At 39.4% G+C, this 20595-nt stretch overlaps 1 protein-coding gene across 2 annotated transcripts in view; it reads left to right on the top strand.

Annotated features, from left to right (window-relative positions):
* Nucleotides 1-2174: 2174 nt before the first annotated feature.
* The window catches only part of LMBRD1 (LMBR1 domain containing 1), a 63979-nt gene continuing 45558 nt past the window's right edge, over nucleotides 2175-20595 (top strand). Inside the window, exons 1-6 of one of the 2 annotated variants that reach the window (XM_064412322.1) lie at nucleotides 2175-2317; nucleotides 2773-2949; nucleotides 10770-10830; nucleotides 15198-15295; nucleotides 15995-16059; nucleotides 20474-20562. In XM_064412322.1, the coding sequence (XP_064268392.1) occupies nucleotides 2261-2317; nucleotides 2773-2949; nucleotides 10770-10830; nucleotides 15198-15295; nucleotides 15995-16059; nucleotides 20474-20562 (547 nt within the window). In that variant the 5' untranslated portion in view covers nucleotides 2175-2260. Of the gene's footprint in view, nucleotides 2318-2772; nucleotides 2950-10769; nucleotides 10831-15197; nucleotides 15296-15991; nucleotides 16060-20473; nucleotides 20563-20595 lie in introns of both variants that reach the window. The other variant, XM_064412321.1, reaches the window with a different exon arrangement.

The following is a 20595-nucleotide window of genomic DNA, read 5'->3' as shown; positions in this document are numbered from 1 at the left end:
ACACCTGTCCCTCCCTAATCAGCCTCCCAAAAATACCACTTCTCCACCAGCAGACCCTTCCTTGCAATGCTACAAGTGCACATAAAAACTGCACCCATAACCAATCATCCAAGCACCTTGTGAATATTCACTTCATTTTGCTTCCACCTGCACTGTTCTTACAGTAACTTAATACATGGCACAGGTATTTGCCCCTGCAAGCATCATTTCCCTCCATGAGCCAGCACAACCCCTGCAGGTACCTACCTGCAAGGTTTACAAGCTCTCCAGAACCCTCACCAGCTCCATTATCACTAGTTTAATGAATGCTGCTACATGCCAGTGTCTTCCACACTGCCCTGGCAACAAATTGAGAAATACAGCACACATCATTGGTCTGAGGAAAAGCTTCCAATTCTCCTGTCCTCCCAAAGCCAGGACTCTTTCTTGCAAAGCCTCAAGCCTACCTGAACTCCTGCTGCCCCAGCCACCCCACTCATAGCTTGTGAGTGCTGTCACAACACTGTCACAGCAAATTGAACCCCAGCAAACTTATCAGCCACTTTGTAACAAAGCTATTCCACCATGCAAGAACTCATCCACCTGAGCACACACTTCAGATTCCCTGGATATAGCTCACAAGCACCACCATACACTATTGTCCCTTATATATGGTCCCCCATACATATTAAATCTCAGCAGGAGCAAAAACCAGTCTGGGTAAGGCTCTCACAGCCCCTTCATCGACAGATCTCTCAAGGCTATGAGCCCACAAGAAATGCTTCCATTTAGCTGACCTCACGCTTGGCTCACGAACACTGTTGATACCAGGAGCTCCCATCACCCTGCTGGCCTCACAGCACCTGGAACTTCATCCCTCCCAGGCTGAGCTCCCCCTGCCCACATCAGTCTCTCTGAATTTCAACTCCTCTTACTTGGGAGGAGTACACTTGTTCTCACAGCGAATGGAAACATAGGAAACACATCTATTGTTTCAGGACAGGAATGTGACCACCCCTCCTGCTTAGGTCCCTGAGCCCCTTGCACCAAGGCTGAGGAACGAGCAAGGCTCAAACATTTCCACCCCTGAGCTGCCTGTGTACCCAGCAGAGACCGGGCACAGCAGCCCACGCTCCGGACAGGGCCCGGGCTATCCCCGGGCACTCTGCGGGCAGACAGCCCCCTTTGCACCCAACCTTGCGGCCTTAAGCTGAGACAGGGGAGATTCAGAGTACATATGGGGGAAAATTTCACTGTTAGGGTGGTCAGGCATTGGAATAGGTGGGAGGTGGTGGAGTCCCCATCCCTGGGGGTGCAACAAGAGGTGTCCGGATCTGGTGCTGGGTGATGCGGTTTAGTGGTTTAGGGGTCACAGTGGCAAGTGCCGGGTGGACCGTGGACTTTAAAAGGTTTCTTCCAACCTTGATGACTTGACTGCATGCATGCAGCACTTAGAGCAAAGCAGAGACTAAGACATGCGGCAGCACCTTGCAGATGAGGGTCTCCCACTCCCCGTGCCACCAAATCCACACTCTCGGGAACACGAGCTCCGCAAGGCACCTCCTAACCCGACACCCCTCCCGGCCCACGGCTGCCCTCACACCGGGCACGGCATCCCGGAGCGAGGCTTCTCACCAGACCGGGATCCTGCCCGAAATCTGGCACTGTCGCGGTTAAGTGGAGCCCGGCCAGGGGCACCGAGGTGCGGGGCTCCCGCACACGCTCCCGGCACAGCCCTGCGGGATCGGACAGTCCCGCCGGCACCGCCCGCACACCTGCCCGGCGCTGCGGGCCACGCAGGGAGATGGTTGGGACACTTTTACAGCAAGAAGTAAAACCAAAAGGATTGAAAGTGCTTGATACCTCTTAACGCACCTTTTACCTATCCTCAAACCCCCTTCCTCCCCTCCCGCGGTCCCTCAAGCAAGACCCCGCTCGGACCGAGCGCTGCCCCAGGAGGGAAGGACAGGCAAACCCATCTCGGGAGCAAGAGTGAGGACAGCTCTTCATCACCCCAATTCCCCCTTCTGGCCCCCCGACGGGACGGGGACGGGGACGGGGGTGGAACACTCCCGGCTGCCGTCACTTCTGTCCCCGGGGCAGCACCACCCTCCCTCCCTCCCTCAGCGGCGGAGCGGCGGCAGCGCCCGCGGGGCGGGCCGGGAGCCCGGGCTGGGGCGGGGCGGGCGCGTGACGTCACGCGGCGTGGGCGGTGACGCGGGCCCGCCCGCTTTAAGCGCCGCCTCGGCGGGGCGGCCGCGCTCCGCTGGCGGAAGTGAAGATGGCGGCGGCGTCTGACCTGCTGACGGGATGGTGCCTCTTCGGCCTGGCGCTGCTGGTGAGAGGCGGCTCTCCCGCCCTGCGGCGGCCCCCTCACACATCCCCTCCCCTTCCCTGGGCCGGCTGCTACTCCTTCTTCGGCCGCTCGCTGTCCCAGTGCTGGCGTCCCTCCCGGTCCCCGTGCCCCTGAGGCTGCCCCGGCCGCCGGTGCTCCCCCGCCGCTCCCGCGGGTGCCGCAGGACAGAGCCCGGGGCTGGCAGCGGGGCTGCCTTGTCCTTTTGCCCGGCGAGCCCCGCTGTTTGTGTTTTCGCGTGTTCCGCGTGTGAGCGCCGGTGTTGTTGCTCAAGCTGCTCTTAAGGAGGAGTGACTTTTGCGTGGTCAGTATAACCCTGGTGTGCTCAGGTAAAAGGTGTCTTGGTACTATGCCAGGCATCCGTACAGGGTCTAACATCAGTACCTACTTGCTGACATTGTAATATACAGCTCATAAGTATTTTTCCCTGTGTATTTCAGGCCATTTTAATTTTCTGCTGGGTTTATGTGCGCAAGTATCAGAGTCGGCGGGAAAGTGAAGTGGTTTCTACCATAACAGCGATTTTTGCCTTGGCCGTTGCTCTTATCACGTCAGCACTCCTGCCAGTGGACATATTTTTGGTCTCATACATGAAAAACCAAAATGGTACATTTAAGGTATGGACTTTAAAAAATGGTAATTGTCTCTTCAAAACAAGCACTTGTGTTGCAAAAGCATGCTCCTGGGTTGTGAAAGTGTTTGAAACCAGTGCTAATACCTGTTTTAGTGACTTGACTTTTCTCAAAGCTGGGTACTAGCACTGCATAAAACACTCATATCTGGTATTTGAACTGGATTTCAGTTTTGACTTCTATGCTTTCTCAGATATTCTACTCATTTCCAAATGCTTGTTCCTTCTGTTGTGCAGAAGAGTGAATGTACTGACCCGAAGATAAAAGCAAATTGCTTAAGTGTTGCTTTTTAGTGCATTGTCACAGGGCATTGTAGAATAAAACTTGTTGTGCTTTTGTTCAAATATAGACTGTATTGCCCCTTTGTAACTTTGTTGTCTTTTTTTGTCAGCAAAAAAAAAAATACTGGAACATTTAAAGATTTATAAAGATTCACTGTGGTAATCTACCTGCAATGTAAAGCCTGAATTAACAAGCATTTTGAAAGCTGCAGAAACCCTTGGCAGAGGGGACTGCTGTAGTATCTCTTTTTGGCTGATAAAGCCTTAACTGAACTACTGCATGTATAAACTGTAGGGGGTTGCTGTGCAAAATGAGTTCCTAATGACATGAGTACTTGTTCATCTACTCTAAGAATTTCTGTAAGAGCTCTTCCCAATACTTCAAATATTACTTGAATTTTCAAGAAGAATTCTTGAAGGTATTGACCAGGTGTCTTTGTGAGGACATTGTGAGTAACAAGAGGTCAAACTGGAGCATGTGGCTATCTTGAATAACAACTTACTTGGGTTTGGAGCCTAACTGGATCTCTTGTAAAAGTTATGTTCCTGAAACAAATGATAAAGTGGGAGAAAGGTAAATGCCTGCACACCAGATTGTATTCCCTTCCTGTCCTACTTCCAAAGGAAGATACAGGTCTTGCCAGATCTGTGTAGTGCTTCAAAACTAGCTTGCAGTTGATATAGTGCTCTTTGGTTGGTGCTTATATAAATGCAAGGTATGAGAAGCCTTTAGAACTGAGCTGTGATGTGTTTTTTGCCATCTTTATTGCTCATGGTTGATACAGAATAAATTAAGCTGTTACTCAATGCTGTTCTGAAAAGTTTGTGTTTTCAGGCCTTGCTTGCTTGGAATTAAAGTCATTATAGAAGATGGAAGAGATCTTTCATATGTCAGCAATTCAATGAAAATAGGAGTCTTAAATACATTGAGTGTGACTATCTAGAGAAATAACCATGGTGTAGCTGGGTCCAGCTGAAACATGCACATCTAGTGGGGACTAAGCAGAATTCCCTGCTGCAAAGGACACATTTTTGCTAATGTGTACTTTGCCTGGTTAGAAACAAACCTGTGAGAACAGGTCATCAAAGGTGGTCATGCAGTCACTACAAATTTTTATTTAAGGAAATACAATTACTAGAATACAATTACTTATAATACTGTTTTTTGTGGGCTAGAAATCCTTGTTAATGGACACATGCTGTGATATGGTGAGGTGGATAGGTTCTATTTAAAAATTGTACTGAGAGCAAGCATTCATGCTTGTGGTAAACACTTCTGTTGTCAAGTACCTTTTTGGCTATGCTTTTGAGGCTTCTTTGCCCTGCTTAGTTCCTGGTGTTTGTAGGTACTCTCATGGCTTGTTAAAATACAATTACTCCATAGTGCCTTGAAGAAGCATTCTTCTATGTCTTTTAAGTCTCAACTGAATTAAGTTTCTAGCTTGCAGAAATAACGTGAGATCTACTGACATTAATGCATTTGAGCCAAACACAGGTGTTGAAATTATGATACAGAAATATTAATGTGGCCTCCTAAGTTGAGTGAATCTGAAAGCAGTCAGAACCTACAAAGCTATAGGTAACTACAGCTTTATTGATGCAGTAATTTCAGTTTAAGGGGTAATGTTGAGGTAGGAGGCTGAGAATGTCTTAAAATGAAGCATATGGTGTCCTGCACAGGACTGGGAGTGGTGATCCTGATGGATCCTGATGGTCCATTCCAATTCAGTATTTTCTATGATTCTGTAGTCTTCGTGAATTGTTAAAGCTTTTTAACTGTCCTTGGTAACATGTGCTTCTTTCTTGCCATTGCTTTGCAAGTAGGATAGACTGAATTGTGTTTAGACTATTTCCTGAAAATTATTGCCCTTTCTCTGGACCATTCTTTCAAGTCCAACACTTCCAAGATCCTATAAATGATGCTGGGGTCTGAAGGACCATGACTCTGGCAAGACACCTTTGTTGCTTTGGATGGGCAGAGTGAGTTAAGTCTTTAATCTTCTCAGTGACTTTTTGAGGGAGATCCAGGTAGCAGATGTAGATGATATTCTCTGTAGAAAAATTAGTAGTTAATCAAAAAACTCCAACAGGATGATTTCAGAGCTGATGCCAAAAGAGTAGTGGCAGTTATCCAGATTCTAAGTAAAAATTTTTTCTTCTGTAAGTACACTTTTCCTCTAGATTCCTGTAGCCATGATATTTTATGAAAAATCCTTTGCTAGGATTTTTCTCCTATTCTAGCTGAGAAGCCTCAGAAAAGAAATGTAAACAATAGATTTCTGCTGTTGTGGAATGCAACAGGTGCATCTGTGGTTGGTGCATGTTGGGTGTTTCTAATTAATGGCCAATCACAGTCAGCTGGATTGGACTCTGTGGGAGTCACAAGCTTTTGTTATCATTCCTCTCCTGTCCTTTCTAGCCTTCTGATGGATCCTTTCTCTCTATTCTTTTAGTATAGCATTTTAATATAATATATATCATAATATAATAAATCAGCTTTCTGAAACATAGAGTCAAGATTCAGATCTTTTTGCTCATCCTGGGAGCCCCTGTTGGTTCAACTATACATCCCAGCTGTAATTCCTGGTATCAGTGTTAAGAGTCATGAGGAAAAAGGGTGCTCAACTTGAAAGAAGTGCTAAATGAATTTTTACATTTTTGATGTATCCGACCCTACTGTCAACTTGTAGATATAGCTGAAGGTTTACAAGATGAATAAGCTTGTAGCAAACCTAGGGAGAATCCCATTACACTAGCAACAGAGGTTAAATTGAAGGCTTTGATGGTTCAAAGTTCTCATTGAGAATTGTGTGTTCTGTGACAAGGGAAGGTGGTGTGTTCTGGCTACAAAGATTGGCTGAACTGTAATACCTAACTGAGTATCTTTTTCTGAAGGTTGTGAATATTATGCTGCTTTCTGGGGGAATTCACATTAAAGTGTTGTGTAGCCCTTTTCCATCATGTATTCTGAGGTGCCTTCCTTGACAAGGGCTGGGCTGTATGCTATGCCTTGGTCAGCCTTTGTTAACTTGAGGTTTTGTTCATTTCAACACGACTGGTAAGAATGTTTATACATCTTTTAATTACTACAAATTATTGTTTATGGTAAAAGTGGCTTGTAGCATTTAGCACGTAATGGTGTATCTCACCATATTCTGAGACTTAACAAATATTATCTTAAAGTTTTTATACCGAGTTAATTGAACAGGTTTGGTATTGGCAAGTTTTGCACAGTAGTTACACAGTAGAATTCACTGTAACTCCTTTTTTGGAGGATTGGATTACTTTGGTTCCTAGTACTGTTAAGTAGGAAAGGAGGCTTTTTGTTTAATACTAATAAAAACTTGAGTGTTACCTTGTACTTGAAGTCCTGATAATATTCAACAGCAGCACTTCAGCTCAAAGGCTTTGACTGTGAGCACTGTCAGTGCTTTAGTTTGTTTCAAAGGATTTCAAATGCATCCAGTTGCATCTGATCTGTTTGATCTGAAAACTTGTTGGACTTAATACAAGCACGTAAGAACAGAAAACCTTGCCATAGCTTAAAAACATAATATTGCTGCTGGAACCCAAATTCTCTGGGTCTGACCTGCAAGTCTCATAAATATTTAAAGCGTAGCTGATGCTGTCTTCCAGCAGCAAGACTGCTTGAAACAAGGGTGCTCACATCATTGTATTATCTTTTTTTTTTCCTACTGTTCTAGCAGAAGGCAGAGAGGGTGATGAAACCTTTCCCTTCCTTTTTGAAATGTATGAATTCTTGCTACTATATGAAGTTAAAAGCCGGTGGCTTCTTTCAGTCTGGTTAAGACTGAGTGTGTCACAAGCCTTGGGTGTCTACATGAGCTGTTAAAAGCCAGTTGTCCTCTTAATGATTCAAAGAGTAGCATCTGCTTGATGGGAGGTACTTTTTGCAGACCATTTAAGGTTTTTTGCGTCTTATGAGGGTGAGAGGGAAGCAACTCATTATGCAGATGCTCAGAATACAAAAACACTAGAAATGTCCAGGATTTTTATTTTTAGAAGGGTGCTAACTGAGAAGTTATTGACTGAGACCATGCCTCCTGAGTAAGAATTACTAGTTATGAAGCAATAATACTTGGCCAAAACATTGTTGCTAGGCAGATGGGGCTGAGATTGCACGTTTCTGGATGCTACTTTCTATCTGGCAGTCAAAATCCTGGCACTGTCCCATTTTGGAGGTAACAGGCTGGAAGATCTGAGATCTGGATATGAAATTTCCTCATATTTAATCATGCTATGACTTGGTCTCCAGTCTTTCATACTGCATCTTCCTTTTGTTGCCTAAGCTTTGGCAGAGGCTAGTCAGAAGAATGAGTGCTTCATCTACATTTGATGAAACATCACAAATAGTGAGATCTGTTTTGTTGCATAACTTTAAGCTCTGTTAAGGGACATTTGCAGAGAATGGGAGCTAGCTTCCCTGGGTACTCATGAAAGTCTTACAGGGTCTAGCAGTTACAGTAAAAATGTCAAATTTAATGGGGACAAAAGAATAAAATTCGTGGTTGTTCCTCACCAAAAACAGTGGAAAGTCAGATTAACTTACAATAGTTTTGTCTGTGGAAGTTATCTGTACAGTTTGAATAGTACTGTTAAAATATGTTAACATGAGTCACTAACTGGACAGAGTTGCTGGGAGAAGACTTTGCTCAATGATTAATGCAGGAGCAAGTGTTCTTTGTAACTAATTTTCCATTAATATAATTATAAAATTAATCTTCTAAGGGAACTTTGCTTTGGATTTAGCATTTAGGTAAACTTAAAGTGTCTAAAGCTGCTTTTTTATGTCTTTACTTACATAGCAACATTTTACGAGTATATGTACTTTTTACACTTGTTTTTAACATGACCTAAGTTACAAAATACTTAAACATAATAGTTTAATAGGGGTCATCGTGCTCATTGCAATTTGTGGTTTCCCTTGTCTCTCAGTACAGTGCATTGGTACAGGTATTTTAAAGGTGATACATGTTTGCTAAACTGCATGAATAAAATGAAGTACAGCACAATAGTGTGGAATGCCTGAATTCTGCAGGTCCTTAGAGAATGTGTTCCCATTTTGACACCTTAAATTGTTTGTTGAAGGCAGTTGAATTTTTACCTCCCTAATCATTGTGCTTCTATGCCATTTACTGTATATACTGTAAGCTTGGGTTGTAATGAATGGAAAAGAAAAAGACTAGATCTAGGAGCTGCTCAAATGAGTTCTCAGCTGAGTGCTGGATGTGCTAGTTGAGTAAATTCCTTTACCTAACAGCCTAGTGTGTCGCCAGAGATGATGGGACTGTTGGAGCTCTGATACTCATTAGCTGGCAGTGCTTGTTTTTGACAAGACAGTGCTGCTGTCAGTAGCCTTTGAAACAGCTCAGATGAACTGGTTGCTGCCTTTGAGTTGCTGATGGTGGTGTGCATATGGATAATTTGCCAGTTAGAATTAAGTGTTTTGCTTTGTAGTTTGTTTAAATATGAGGCTTTGGCAGCTGAAAGGTGACATAATTGTGATATACCATTAAGTTGACTTGCATTACGTATTCTTCTTGTGCAGATAGTGCAAAGTTTGTATTCTGAGGCAGATGTAAGTAATCGTGAAATGCACACGTTTGCAATTTGAGTTTGTTTAGTGTAATATAGCAGCTCACTATTTTACTATGGTGTAGTGTATGCTTCCTAGTATAATACTCTGGTCCTGTATGTAACTTAATTTAAAAAACAAAATGAAAAGCAATTGCAATGTTTAATGTTTATCTGTATTGTGTTAAAAAAGCTTTTCTGTAGCTGAAGGAGAAGCAGTTCTTGGGCTGCTAAGCCATGTTGTATTTCCATTACTAGCTACCTCTTCTGTGCAACGGCTGTGCCTCTTAAACTCTCTTAAATTTTGGGTCTCACTGTTGCTTTTCTTGCTTGTTCTTGGTTTTTGTGCATTTTAAATGTTTCTATTGCTCGTAGGAGACACATTTTTTCCAATAGCTACTTGGAATCAAGCCATGCAAACGGTCCAGTTCAATCTTGGTTTTCCCTTAGGCTTACTTCAAATAAGCATTTTCTTACTATATAACATGAGACAATTTAAATGTTCTGTATCTGTTCTTATTGTAATCTAATTTTTTGTGGTATATTTTAATACAAATGCCTAGAAATTTCTTTTTTAAAATGCTGTTGTGTGCTCTTGACCACATGTAGATTGGATCCCACATAACTAAAACAATTTTGAAATATGTTTAAGCTGTACAGGCAGCATTGGACCATTGTATTCAATCCCTGAGTTTGTCTGCCAATGATTGTCATAAAATATTTAGGTTCCTTAAACCAATAGTTTCTCTCTTGGAGGAGAGGGAGTGGGCACAAGAACTTGGTTTCGGCCGTCTGGCTGACTGCAGTTTCCAACATAGTTGTACTTTCACTTTCATTGCTTCTGTTCTCCAGACCATTCCCCAGGACTGAGTTGCTTTTGCTTTTGTTCAAGGGATATATGTGCTCTTGGAATTTGACTTGTAAAATTAGCTATTGCTAAGTTGAATATTCATGTAATTCAAGTCCCACTCAAACAAAAAAGTGAAGTCTCGTACTTTTGAAAAAGGAGATGAGAGCTTAAACTGATGTAATAGCTAATAAAAATAAAAGTTAATGAATTATATATAACTGAGCATAATAAATTTTTTTCTTACACTTATGTCTAAGTATTGTTGTATGTGTGAATTTTAAATAAAGCTGTTCTGTGATGGAAATATTGTGTACATTGTATACTTTGTCCAACTGTGTGGCCCATGGCGCAAGAAAGCTGGTAAAACAAGGCCACAGAAACTGTCTGATCTGGAACACTTCTCCTATGAAGACAGCCTGAAAGAGTTGGGGTTGTGCAGCATGGGGAAGAGAAAGTCCTGTGGAGATGTTTCAGCCTTTCAATACAGAGGGAGCTTATAAGAAAGATGTAGAAACAATTTTGACCAGGGCCTGTAGACACAGAAGAAAATGTAATGGCTTTAAAATGAGAGTGTAGATTTAGCTATGAAGAAGAAATTTATGGTCATGTTGATGGTTCTCTGGAACAGGGTTCCCAGAAGAGTTGTGGATGCCCATCACTGGAAGCACTCCGAAGTCAGATTGAATGGAACTTTGAGCAACCTGACCTTGTGAAAGGTGTTCCTGCCAATGGCAGGATGAATGGACTAGGGGGTCTTTGAAGGTCCCTTTCAACCCAGACCATTCTATGATTATTTTCAGAGACTCTTACAAAGATTCTGTGGGAATTAGCAGAACACATGTGGGAGCTGCCAAAGCTGTTTAATGTTCCTTTGGGTCTAAAACCTTCCTTTTGAGAAACTGTCCTATGCTTATTCCTGTTTGCCCAGTGGTTTTCACTGTTGCTAGCAGTCTAGCGTGGAATTCTTTAGAAGTAGCGTTTTGATTTCTCTCCCTTTATTTGTGTCCTTTAGTGGTTGATTCTTGTATAGTCTTCTTTTATTGCCTTTGATAATAAATGCTTCTATCCTTTATTGCTAGGTGTGGGCTGATGCTAATGTTTCAAGACAAATTGAAGACACTGTGCTTTATGGGTATTACAGTAAGTATTTTATCACTTTTTCAAGTAATAGGACCTTTAAGTGAAATATTGAAGTTTTTAGAGGTCGTATTGGGTTATCCCTTTTTGGTTAAACATGAGTGCTCTTAAGAGAATATTTTTGCTCTTCAAGAGCCCTCTAAAATGTAAATATACTGAAGCCAGTTCATGAAAAGGCTAGTGGTTTCCGTTGTATAATCTGTGGTTCACATGTTTCCTGTGTATTTAGTGGTCCCTTAAGGAAAACACATAGTTTTGCTGTAACTTTTGTGGCACTTAACATATACAGCAGTGTGAAACTCCTCTGCCATGTATAAAGTTCATGCAGCCATGAGTGCAACACTTAAATGTTCAGATTCAGTAACTGCTGTGTTCCAAGTAGCAGTTACTGTGGAGGAGCATAAAGGAGTTGATTCAAAAGTGGTAATCTTGGTAATTAGTTGTATAACTAATATTAAAAAAGTGACTGAAATAGAATCACTGTTTACCAAACCTGTGCATAGTCTTATATCAGTTTTCTAGTGGTCCTTATGAAACTTATGGGAAGTTTTACTACTTGTGGATAGCTGTAGTGGATATAGAAGTGTACTCATCACAGAGTGAAATACTTGGTGCAAACTCAGTGGTGGTTGCCTGGTTTTGTCACATTTCCAAAGACTTGAAGCTTTTTCTCCTAGATTATTGTGATCCTTTGAAAATATTTTTTAGAACAGGAAATTATTTTAAATAGTGGACTTATTTCATTAAATTACAGATTAATTATTGCCTGACAGTGATAGTGACAAACTAGAATAGGCTTCACCAAGCATAAAAATGAATAAAGTCAAAAGTAGTAAGAAGACTTCTGTTTTCAAAAAACTTTTAAAACAGAGATTCTTCACTTTATAATAGTGTAATTGATGTGTATTTGATTTTTCTTTGTAGTTTGCCAAAGTCTTGTTTAACAGACCAAGTATTTCACAACTCACAAGGTGGAATAATCTTCAAGCTCGTCTGTGGACTGTTTGCTATAGATTTGTGAGACTGATTGATGAATTTCTGGAAGGTGTTTTGGGCTAGCTGAATCTTTTGGTAAATCTTGAACTAATTATTTGAAAAAGACTTAAACTTGAATTGGGAGAACTGCTTTTGTTTTTGGCCTTTCTGGACAGGTCTACTTGAAATACTGTAGGAAAATGTCTTATTTCATAGCATATCCTCCAGATGGTGGTAGAGATTTAAACATGGTTTTTAAAATTTCTTCTCTTATGTTAATTTGACTAGATACACTTTTTCATAACTGGTTTTATAACTAGAGGTATGTTTAATAATAGTAACTTGTTTTTTTAGAAGTCTCCAAAAATCATATATAAAAACACAATGCTTCTCCTACATCATCTAGTGCCCTGCTGCTGTTGCCCAGCATAGTGACATAACAGCTGAGAAGGAGAAAGTTAAGGAACTCTTCCATTGTACTACTATTCCACTTTTTTTTTGCTATCTTCCTGGGAAAGTATTTGATAGTGGGTTTTTTTTAAACAGACAGGATGAGCAGAAGTGAAGTACCCTTTTGTGCTTAAGAATGTGAATACCAGTATTTTCTTGTGTCTCCTGAAAATAGATAACTATATAGATCCTACTTGACTGGTGTAGTTGTATTGACAATTTATGGTATTAATAATTGATGCACTTAGGTCATTGTCCTTCAATCCAAGTCACTTCTAATTGTAGCAAGAATGTGAAGACTGGGATTTAACTGATATTATAGAATTTTAATCATTACTTTGCTACTTGCATTGCTTTTTACTGATAAAGCTGTAACTAAATATAGGAAAGCTTTTTTTTTTTTTGCATAGTTGTTAGACCCCCTGAAAAGTGCACCTGGTTTCTTGGATAGACTGATAAAGTAGAATCAGTTTGTGTTGGTAGAATGGTAAATGAGGTACCTCTCAGAGTGAAGCTTGAAATAACTGTATCTCGAAGTGGGATTTGAGCAGCCTAAAAGCTTTTCTTAGGAAACCAGTCTAATAATTGCTTTGAAGCCATAGTGGCTTAGTGTGTTACTATTTCTAACCCCAAATGTAATAGAACATGCCTCACAGTACTTTAGTGATTGAACAATGATCGATAGTTGGCAAATGCTCTAAAAAAGCCTGTCAGTTTGTTTGGAAGGAAAACTCTTTTGCAGAAAGTGTTATAATTGAAAACTGTCCAACACAGTTTGCTTTGTATCACAAAGAATGAGGTTGAAACAACTAACAGTTGACAGTAACCTGGAGGTGTGTGGTGTAGCTCTTCCTCTAGTGAGTAAGTGCTACCTGTTGGAGTAACCTTGATGTTCAGTGTCCTTTGATGAAATTTCATGTATGGTCACAGGGTATTATTGGTAGATTCTAATCTGCTTGTGAGATAGACCAAGATCTTGACCTACACATGTTAGATGAATCCCAGCTACAGTGTGACAATGACTGTCTGCTAAATTTTATGGGATCTCTTCATGTGTGCTTTGAGATCTATGCTAAACTTTAGATTGTCCATTTCCTTTTTGAGTCAGCAAAAGTATGGTGATTGCTAAGTTGAAGTTTTATGAGTAAGAATTTATCCGAAAGGGTAAATGGTATTACTTGGGTGATTTTTACATGGAGTTTTGTCTGCTTACTGCAAATATTTGAGAAGTCATTGACACTGAGTCATAAATGCAAGAATTTGGGCTTCTATTAGTTCATATTTTTATGGTCTGGTTCTAGGAAAAGCCATTCTCAATACTCTGAGAGATCTGTAGATGTGCTTGACAAATACTGTGGAGTTGATCTACAGAAACACTTTCCTAATTAGGGTAACTGGGAGCAATGTGCTAGAGCATAAATTGAAAGTCACACGTTCACAATATTGAAGTAGTATGACTACTGCTGTAGAATGCCTAGGCAGGCTTCTTTTTTGAGTTTGAGGTTTCAAGATATTTTGTAGCGCTGAATTTGCTCTTGGCAAATGTGAGAGTTCATGAACTAACAAAACTTGTTTCTGTTCTTGCATTGCCATACTAACTCAATATGCTAAACAGTAGATATCTTTAACACTTTTGAAATATTTTTCCAAAGAATGAGTTCTATTTAGATATAATTAGAGATTCATATTTAGGTTCTAGGTGTTGATACCTATTTGGCTTCTATACCAACTTCAGGATAAAATGCTGAGGTAGATTTTTTTGGAGCTTGTGGGCGCTGTGAGAAGTGCACTAGCCAAGATAAGAGAATGAAAATGAATGTATTCATGGAAAGGTGTTAATTACATATATATGTGTATATGGAAAGGTGTTAATTAGTCATGCAAAATGGGGCAAAGATGAAAAATACACAAAGATTACAGGACTTATGTTGTCCTGAGTACTTTTATTTATTCCTTCAGAGGTGCAGTTTTGTGCTGGCACAAGCAGTCTTGGTTGTGTAGCACTTCTGACATTTTGAAGGCTTAGTAAACTGTTCCAGGATACTTTTCTTGTGGAGTGCAAATACTGTAACATACTGCTTCACAGGTTTTAGCTTCCTAATGGACTTCTGCAATGCTCATAGTATAAGATAATGTGGAGTGTTGAAAGATTTTCCTAAATAATCATGTTCTAAAGCATTTGCAGCTTATAATACAGAGAGCTGAAGATTTAAGCTTGAAGTTCTCTGCCTGAAATTGGTCTTTTCATACCACTGGCTAATCAATCCAATTGATTTTGACTAGCTGTCTTAATGTCTTCAAAACTTGACAGTATTTGTAAAGACAGGTGTTAAACCTTTTACTTTACGATCACCTGTGCATCAAAGTGACATGACAGAAGGACTGTTTTGGTTTAGTGGCTATGCAGTTAAATATTGGTTGCAATCTCCAATTAGTCCTCGTTTTAAAAAGGGAGCATGAAGTGATGGTACTACATTGCTACAGCTTGTTTTGTTTTGTATATTGAGGTCAGTAACAGCCATGTCTTTCATCCATGATGTACTTATGTTAATAGGAGAATCTGGTACCGAGTGCAGTGATCAAAATACCTTTAAATTAATTTAATTTGATATACATTTTTTTAAACAACCTGTTATTGGGTGCCTTAGCTTGCTTTTATTCACTGTGCTTTAAGCTAGTATGGTATATCACTTGCATACAGTTGATTACTTTTAGTCTTGTTATTGCTGAATTGTAGATGGATCTGAAATTCTTAGTATGAAAGGGTTCGCCTTAAGGTTCTTTGGAATTCACTAAACAGTAATAGTTTATATGCTGGCTAGTGACTTTTACCAACTTTTCAATGCTTGAAATTAAGAGCTAGAATGAGAGGAATCTTTCCTTTGAATTACTGTGTAGTAAATGAAGTGCCAATGTAACTGTCTTCATTTAATTCTTCCTTCTAGCTCTGTACTCGATCATTCTGTTCTGTGTCTTTCTTTGGATTCCCTTTGTCTATTTCTATTATGAGGAGAAGGAAGAAGATGATGGCAACACATGCTCAGTAAGTTTACTATAGCAAATGCACCAAGCAATAAAAAGGCAAATGAATATAGCCAAAACATGAAAGCAAGAATGATTTTTTAAATGTAGAAATGGTATTAACATGGTGATATTTAAGTCTTACTGTAGTTCCATAAAAATCCTGGAGCAGGTTTAAGGAAGACATAGTCTGACATTGTCTAGTCTAAGCACTGTGGTCTCACATGAAATGAAACTTTAGTGAGATAAATAATTGTCTGTATTTTCATGAAGTCTTCAAACTTTCTGAAAAATCTTTTGAGGAAGATTTCATAGACAGGAAGTTAAAACTTCTTGAGACTCCATAGAATAAAAGCCTTATATAGTGACAGCTTTTAAAGTAGAGAATAGGAAGATGGTACTGATTCTGAAACAGGTACTCAAATTTCATGTTCTTCTACTGTAGTGTTTACTTTTTTTCTTGAAGAAGGTAGTATAGTAATTTACCTGAAGCTAACATGTTTACTTTTGTAGTGCAGTGGTTTGAGACCTCCTAGGGAATACAGTAACTGCATGCCAGTAAGGTGCTCTGTTTCAAAGGAAAATACTTTTCTGAAGTATTTCTGTGTGGAGGTTTTTTGTAGAATACGTGTTATGCCAAGTATACTACTTCATAGTTTGCACAAATTCCTTTATATTCCTTTTATGTCAATGTATTAACTTTGTCTTGAATATTCAGCAGGTTAAAACTGCGCTCAAATACACTCTGGGATTCATCACAGTTTGTGCAGTTCTTCTGTTAATTGGGTAAGTATTTGTATTGAGCACTTGTTCTATGCTTTGTTTATCAGAGTTCTGTGCATCTAAGAGGTAAATTATGATACACTGAATCTGTATAATCAACATCAGCTTAATCACTAATAGGGTTAAGTATCCTGAGAATTATGTACCTGAAAGGTAAGAGTTTAACTAGAAGATAAAATGGTTTTCTTAATTGTAGGGGTGCTTGTGCTTCCAAGCTGACTGGATGTGCAGTGTGAATTGGTATCAAGGACATGGTGGCTTTAACACAACTACATTAATGCTTCAGTGTACAATAGGGAGTAAAAAAATTGTCCTTATCTATGTCCATCAAATAGGTTTTTGCTTTTCTCAAGTGATTCTTCTGAAACAGACATTGCAAAACAGCTTCTTAGGAAAATTATTAGATATTATGTACTTTCCTAAATAGAAATGTTGTCTGAAGAATGTTAGAGTGAGGTAATACTTGACTTAATCGTGCCTTGTATGATAAAGCTTTTGCTGGCGTTTGTTTAAAAGGCAAATGTTACTGAAGTGAGTAACCTGTCTGCAGCAAGTGATCTTGTTCTGAAAGTCCAAGTAGTAGCAAAAAATTTATTGCAGATCACCATTAAGCATGACACGTACACCAGTACTGAATTTCTCATGTCTGCTGTGTCGTAAGCTTTTTAGCATTTTGATTGCAGCAATAAAGTTGGTAAAAATTGCAGAATGTATGCTAAAATGATCCATATCAAAGTACTGGAGTGTGAAGTGGAAACCAGAGTGAAATTAATGCTTCCAGGTGTATACCATCTTACTGGAATATTTAGTTTTGATAAAAGTTAAAGGTACTTTTCTATCAAGTGCCTTGTCCTTTTAAGTGAAAGTAAGGTATTTGCTCTTATAAGATTTTAGGAGTTTATTACCTTAATCATTATCTAGAAATATGACTAAAATTTCTGGCAAAAGCTGTTTCTGACAGTTGGCTCACATCATATGTGTAGATAGGTGTATTGTATAACACATCCAGTTTAGAAATCTTGGTAGTGTCTCTAGTAGAAATCCTCAGGTGTAAGCATGTTCATTCCTCCCTCCCAGTAAGATAGAAAAAGATAATTCTTGTATTTCCCTTTGAAGTGAAACTGCAAAACTCCTTCAAGGGGAAAAGGCTCAGTTTTAGAGGCAGCTGAGGTGACTGTGCTGAAGAAAAATGTGACTTATATTTCCAGCATAGTTTTATATAAATTAAGTAGCATATGTCTCAGTGTTCATGTTTTTTCTGACGAAGTTACCTGTCTTAGTCAGCTCTTTTCATAGCAGGCAGGGATTGGCCACAGAGTTCCACAGTGTGACCAGAAGGAGATAAGCATGTTGGAGCTGAAGTTTCTATCTGAGTGGTTTGACTGAATGTGGTAGTGAAGACTAGTCTTGCAGTAGTGGGGGATTCTCTCACTGGTGGTTAGGATCAGAGTAATATTAAAATAAACTGGAATTTTATGTGCTGGGTTTGACTCTAGGTGTCTAGGCTTAAAGGACTAGAGTGTTCCTGCACACAGATTGAGAGTAAGGGGGGGTAGGAATATTTCCTGGTAAGTGCCTAACAAATAGTCTGTCTTCCTGTGCTTACATGACTAGTGTCTCATAGCCAGACAGCCTCTATTCTGATTGGTTTAGGAAATAATCTGTATGATTAAAAAGAGTCAATAAATAGTTTTAAAGTTCTACATAAGGAAGTTTTTGCCTCTTCCTGGTCAGCGTCCTCAGATGAATTATAAAACTATATTAAGCTGAAAGTTTGAATATCTTTTTCTTACTGGGATCTTGCCCTTGCTCCACTAGAGATCATTGTGACTTTTTTGGGAAACAAATGTCTTTTGTGCCATATAGTCTTGGAGGTTTTTCTGACTTGATAACGCAGCTCAGTGAGCAGGATGTTATTGTCCAAATTATCAGGAGTAGCGTTTGTACTACTTACTTTACTTGTCTGTTACAAAACAGTTGTCTGGCAAAAATGTGGCTGTCTGAAATACTTAAATCCTCTGCGCACAAATAACTTGATGCAGAGTACCATGAAAAGCAAAGTATAGAGCAAATGCATACTGGGATACTCAGAACTAGTTTGTTTTTTTATCATACTTTTCCCCTTCCATATGTTAGACACTTTCTCTCTACTGTCTCTAAATGTCACGTGCTTGTCAAGGGGCTTGACATACTGCAATCTACATTAAGGAACCCTGAAGAAGTCTAGTATGAAAAAAAAAAAAGGCAGTTTTTGAGACTAATGAACATTTGGTTCCAAAATGCATGCTTCTCTGGCTGTCAGTGTTTAGAATTAAACTGGTTACCTTAAATTTTCTAGAACCATTAGCTCTTAAAAAGCTATGAATAGATCTAATTATCCTATAAATAGTTATGCAAATTATATCACAGCAGAACTCACTTAAGGAAATGAGTCTAAATCTGATGTGTTGAAAAATAATTTCCTAAGGATGACAGTTAATGACACTCTGATTTCAGGATCAAACTTTATCCATCTACACTTGTGTATTAGCCCTGCCAAGAGTGAATAGTTTTAAACTGCTTGTCTTGCATTTACTTTCCTTGTTCTGCAGCCTAGATATTGATCTAGATTTTAATCATAATTTACCCAGGATGTGTTTTGAACAGCATAGCAATTTGCTTCTATTCTTAAAATTACCACAGTTAATAATTTGATTTGTGTCCAGAACTCCCAAGATCAGACATTACAGCTGAGCTGTTTTGTTTGCTTGCATTACCTAAATTTATAACTCCTGTGTTCCTTTCTGGGGCCTTTGGTGCATGGGACTTGAGCAGGAGCAGAATCAGATGTCCATCTCCTTCAGGCAAGGATTATCTGAGTACTAACTGAAGAGTATAATGTTATAATGTATTCAATAGCCCCTGCTCTGATTAGTGTCCTTTGACATGCTGGTTGTAGGTAGTCTCAGGAAAAAAAAAAAAGGAAAAAAATGCTATTGTTCTCAATAGTAGGAAAAAAAAGCAAGAAGCTATAAATATCCTAAAATGTTCTTCCATCTTGTTTGTTCCCTGCATGTGGCCCACAAATAGCAAATCCATAGTTGTGCTAAAATAAAAAGGACTTGAGCTATGTTCTCAGTCTCCTTTAACCATTTTTAGCAAATAAACCTGCAGTTAATTCTTTTTGTCATTTGTAAGTAGAGATGTTGCCTAACTTGGTTTTGAAGTACCTGTGTCTTCATTTTGTCTGGATGCTGTTTGACAGAATTACTACTAGAGGCAGATACAATAACTAAATCCGAAGTCAACAAACATGTGTTAACTTAAGCAAGTGCTAGCCCTCAATTTACCTCTTGCACATTCAAGAAGCTTTCTTTAGAAATTAAAATCTTGACTTTTAAAATGTCAACTTTTTATTTTTTTGGCAGTATCAGTTTGGTTTTGATGTCGTGATTATATGTGCACACAGTTGGTTTAGCCCTAACCTTGGAAGCAAAAGCATTTATTTTATAATTTGAGGCTGCTCCTGGAATATATGTGTCTGTTTGGGACTTCAAGCAGGGGTCTAATTGCCATACAAATTAGGCAAATTTGTCATACAAGTCCAGTTGATACTTGTGAACATTCTTTATGGACTTGGGCAAAGAAAGAACTCAAACCTAAATTGTTTCCCTTAAAATCTGTCTTCCCTGTGAGTTGTAGACATTCTATTTAATGTCTCAAAGTTAGTTTCAGTTTTTTTTTGGTATGGAGGCACTGTTTTTCCATCTGTTGCAAACTCGGCTGTTTTGTCTGTACAGATGCTGAAGAGTTATTCTTATTAGTTGACTTCAGATGATGACAACACAAAGCTTTCAGCTAGGGGACTGTTTTAACTGACATTGTTCTCTGAGAATTCTTTGCTAGTGTACTTATTGGAAGAACAAAGAAACTTAGTGAACTGCAGCTCAGTTCTCTGGGCCAACTACAAAACAAAGAATGGAATGGAGCAGATGTGGTTAGTTGTAATAATGGAAGATAAACATGTCCCTTATATTTCAATGCTTGTTTGAGAAATCATTATTTTATTTTGACTTTCAGAAGTGTATTTTTAGATGAGAATTTCTTAATTGATACTTAAAGTTTATTTGCTTCTCTGCGTGTGAATCAAATCAGGATAGTAAATTATATTCATATGTCTTTTAATTATACTTGAGTGTGGAGTCCTTACCTCTTTTAGGATGGGTAAATAGAAATGGAGTAAATAGAGGACGGGTTCATCAGACCTCAGACCTGACTGTACATACACGTACATGTACTCTGCTGATCTAAATGCAGCATTTGAGAATGTGAATAAAATTAAACCCTGCCTTTGCTTCAGGATTTCTATTTTCTTAATTTGGAAGTAGAATTCTTCTTTTCACTAATTAGGGTAAGAGATTTTTTTCCTGTATTACAGTGCTTTTGTTCCTTTGGATATTCCCAACAAGAAGAATTCCACAGAGTGGGAGAAAGTGAAGCTCCTGTTTGAAGAATTTGGAAGTAGTCGTAAGTTTGAGATTTGTTCTGAGTTTTGCATGA

The sequence above is a fragment of the Passer domesticus genome, chromosome 3, assembly GCF_036417665.1.
Source record: "Passer domesticus isolate bPasDom1 chromosome 3, bPasDom1.hap1, whole genome shotgun sequence".
Taxonomy (NCBI): domain Eukaryota; kingdom Metazoa; phylum Chordata; class Aves; order Passeriformes; family Passeridae; genus Passer; species Passer domesticus.
This window is presented reverse-complemented; position numbering and strand designations above follow the sequence as displayed.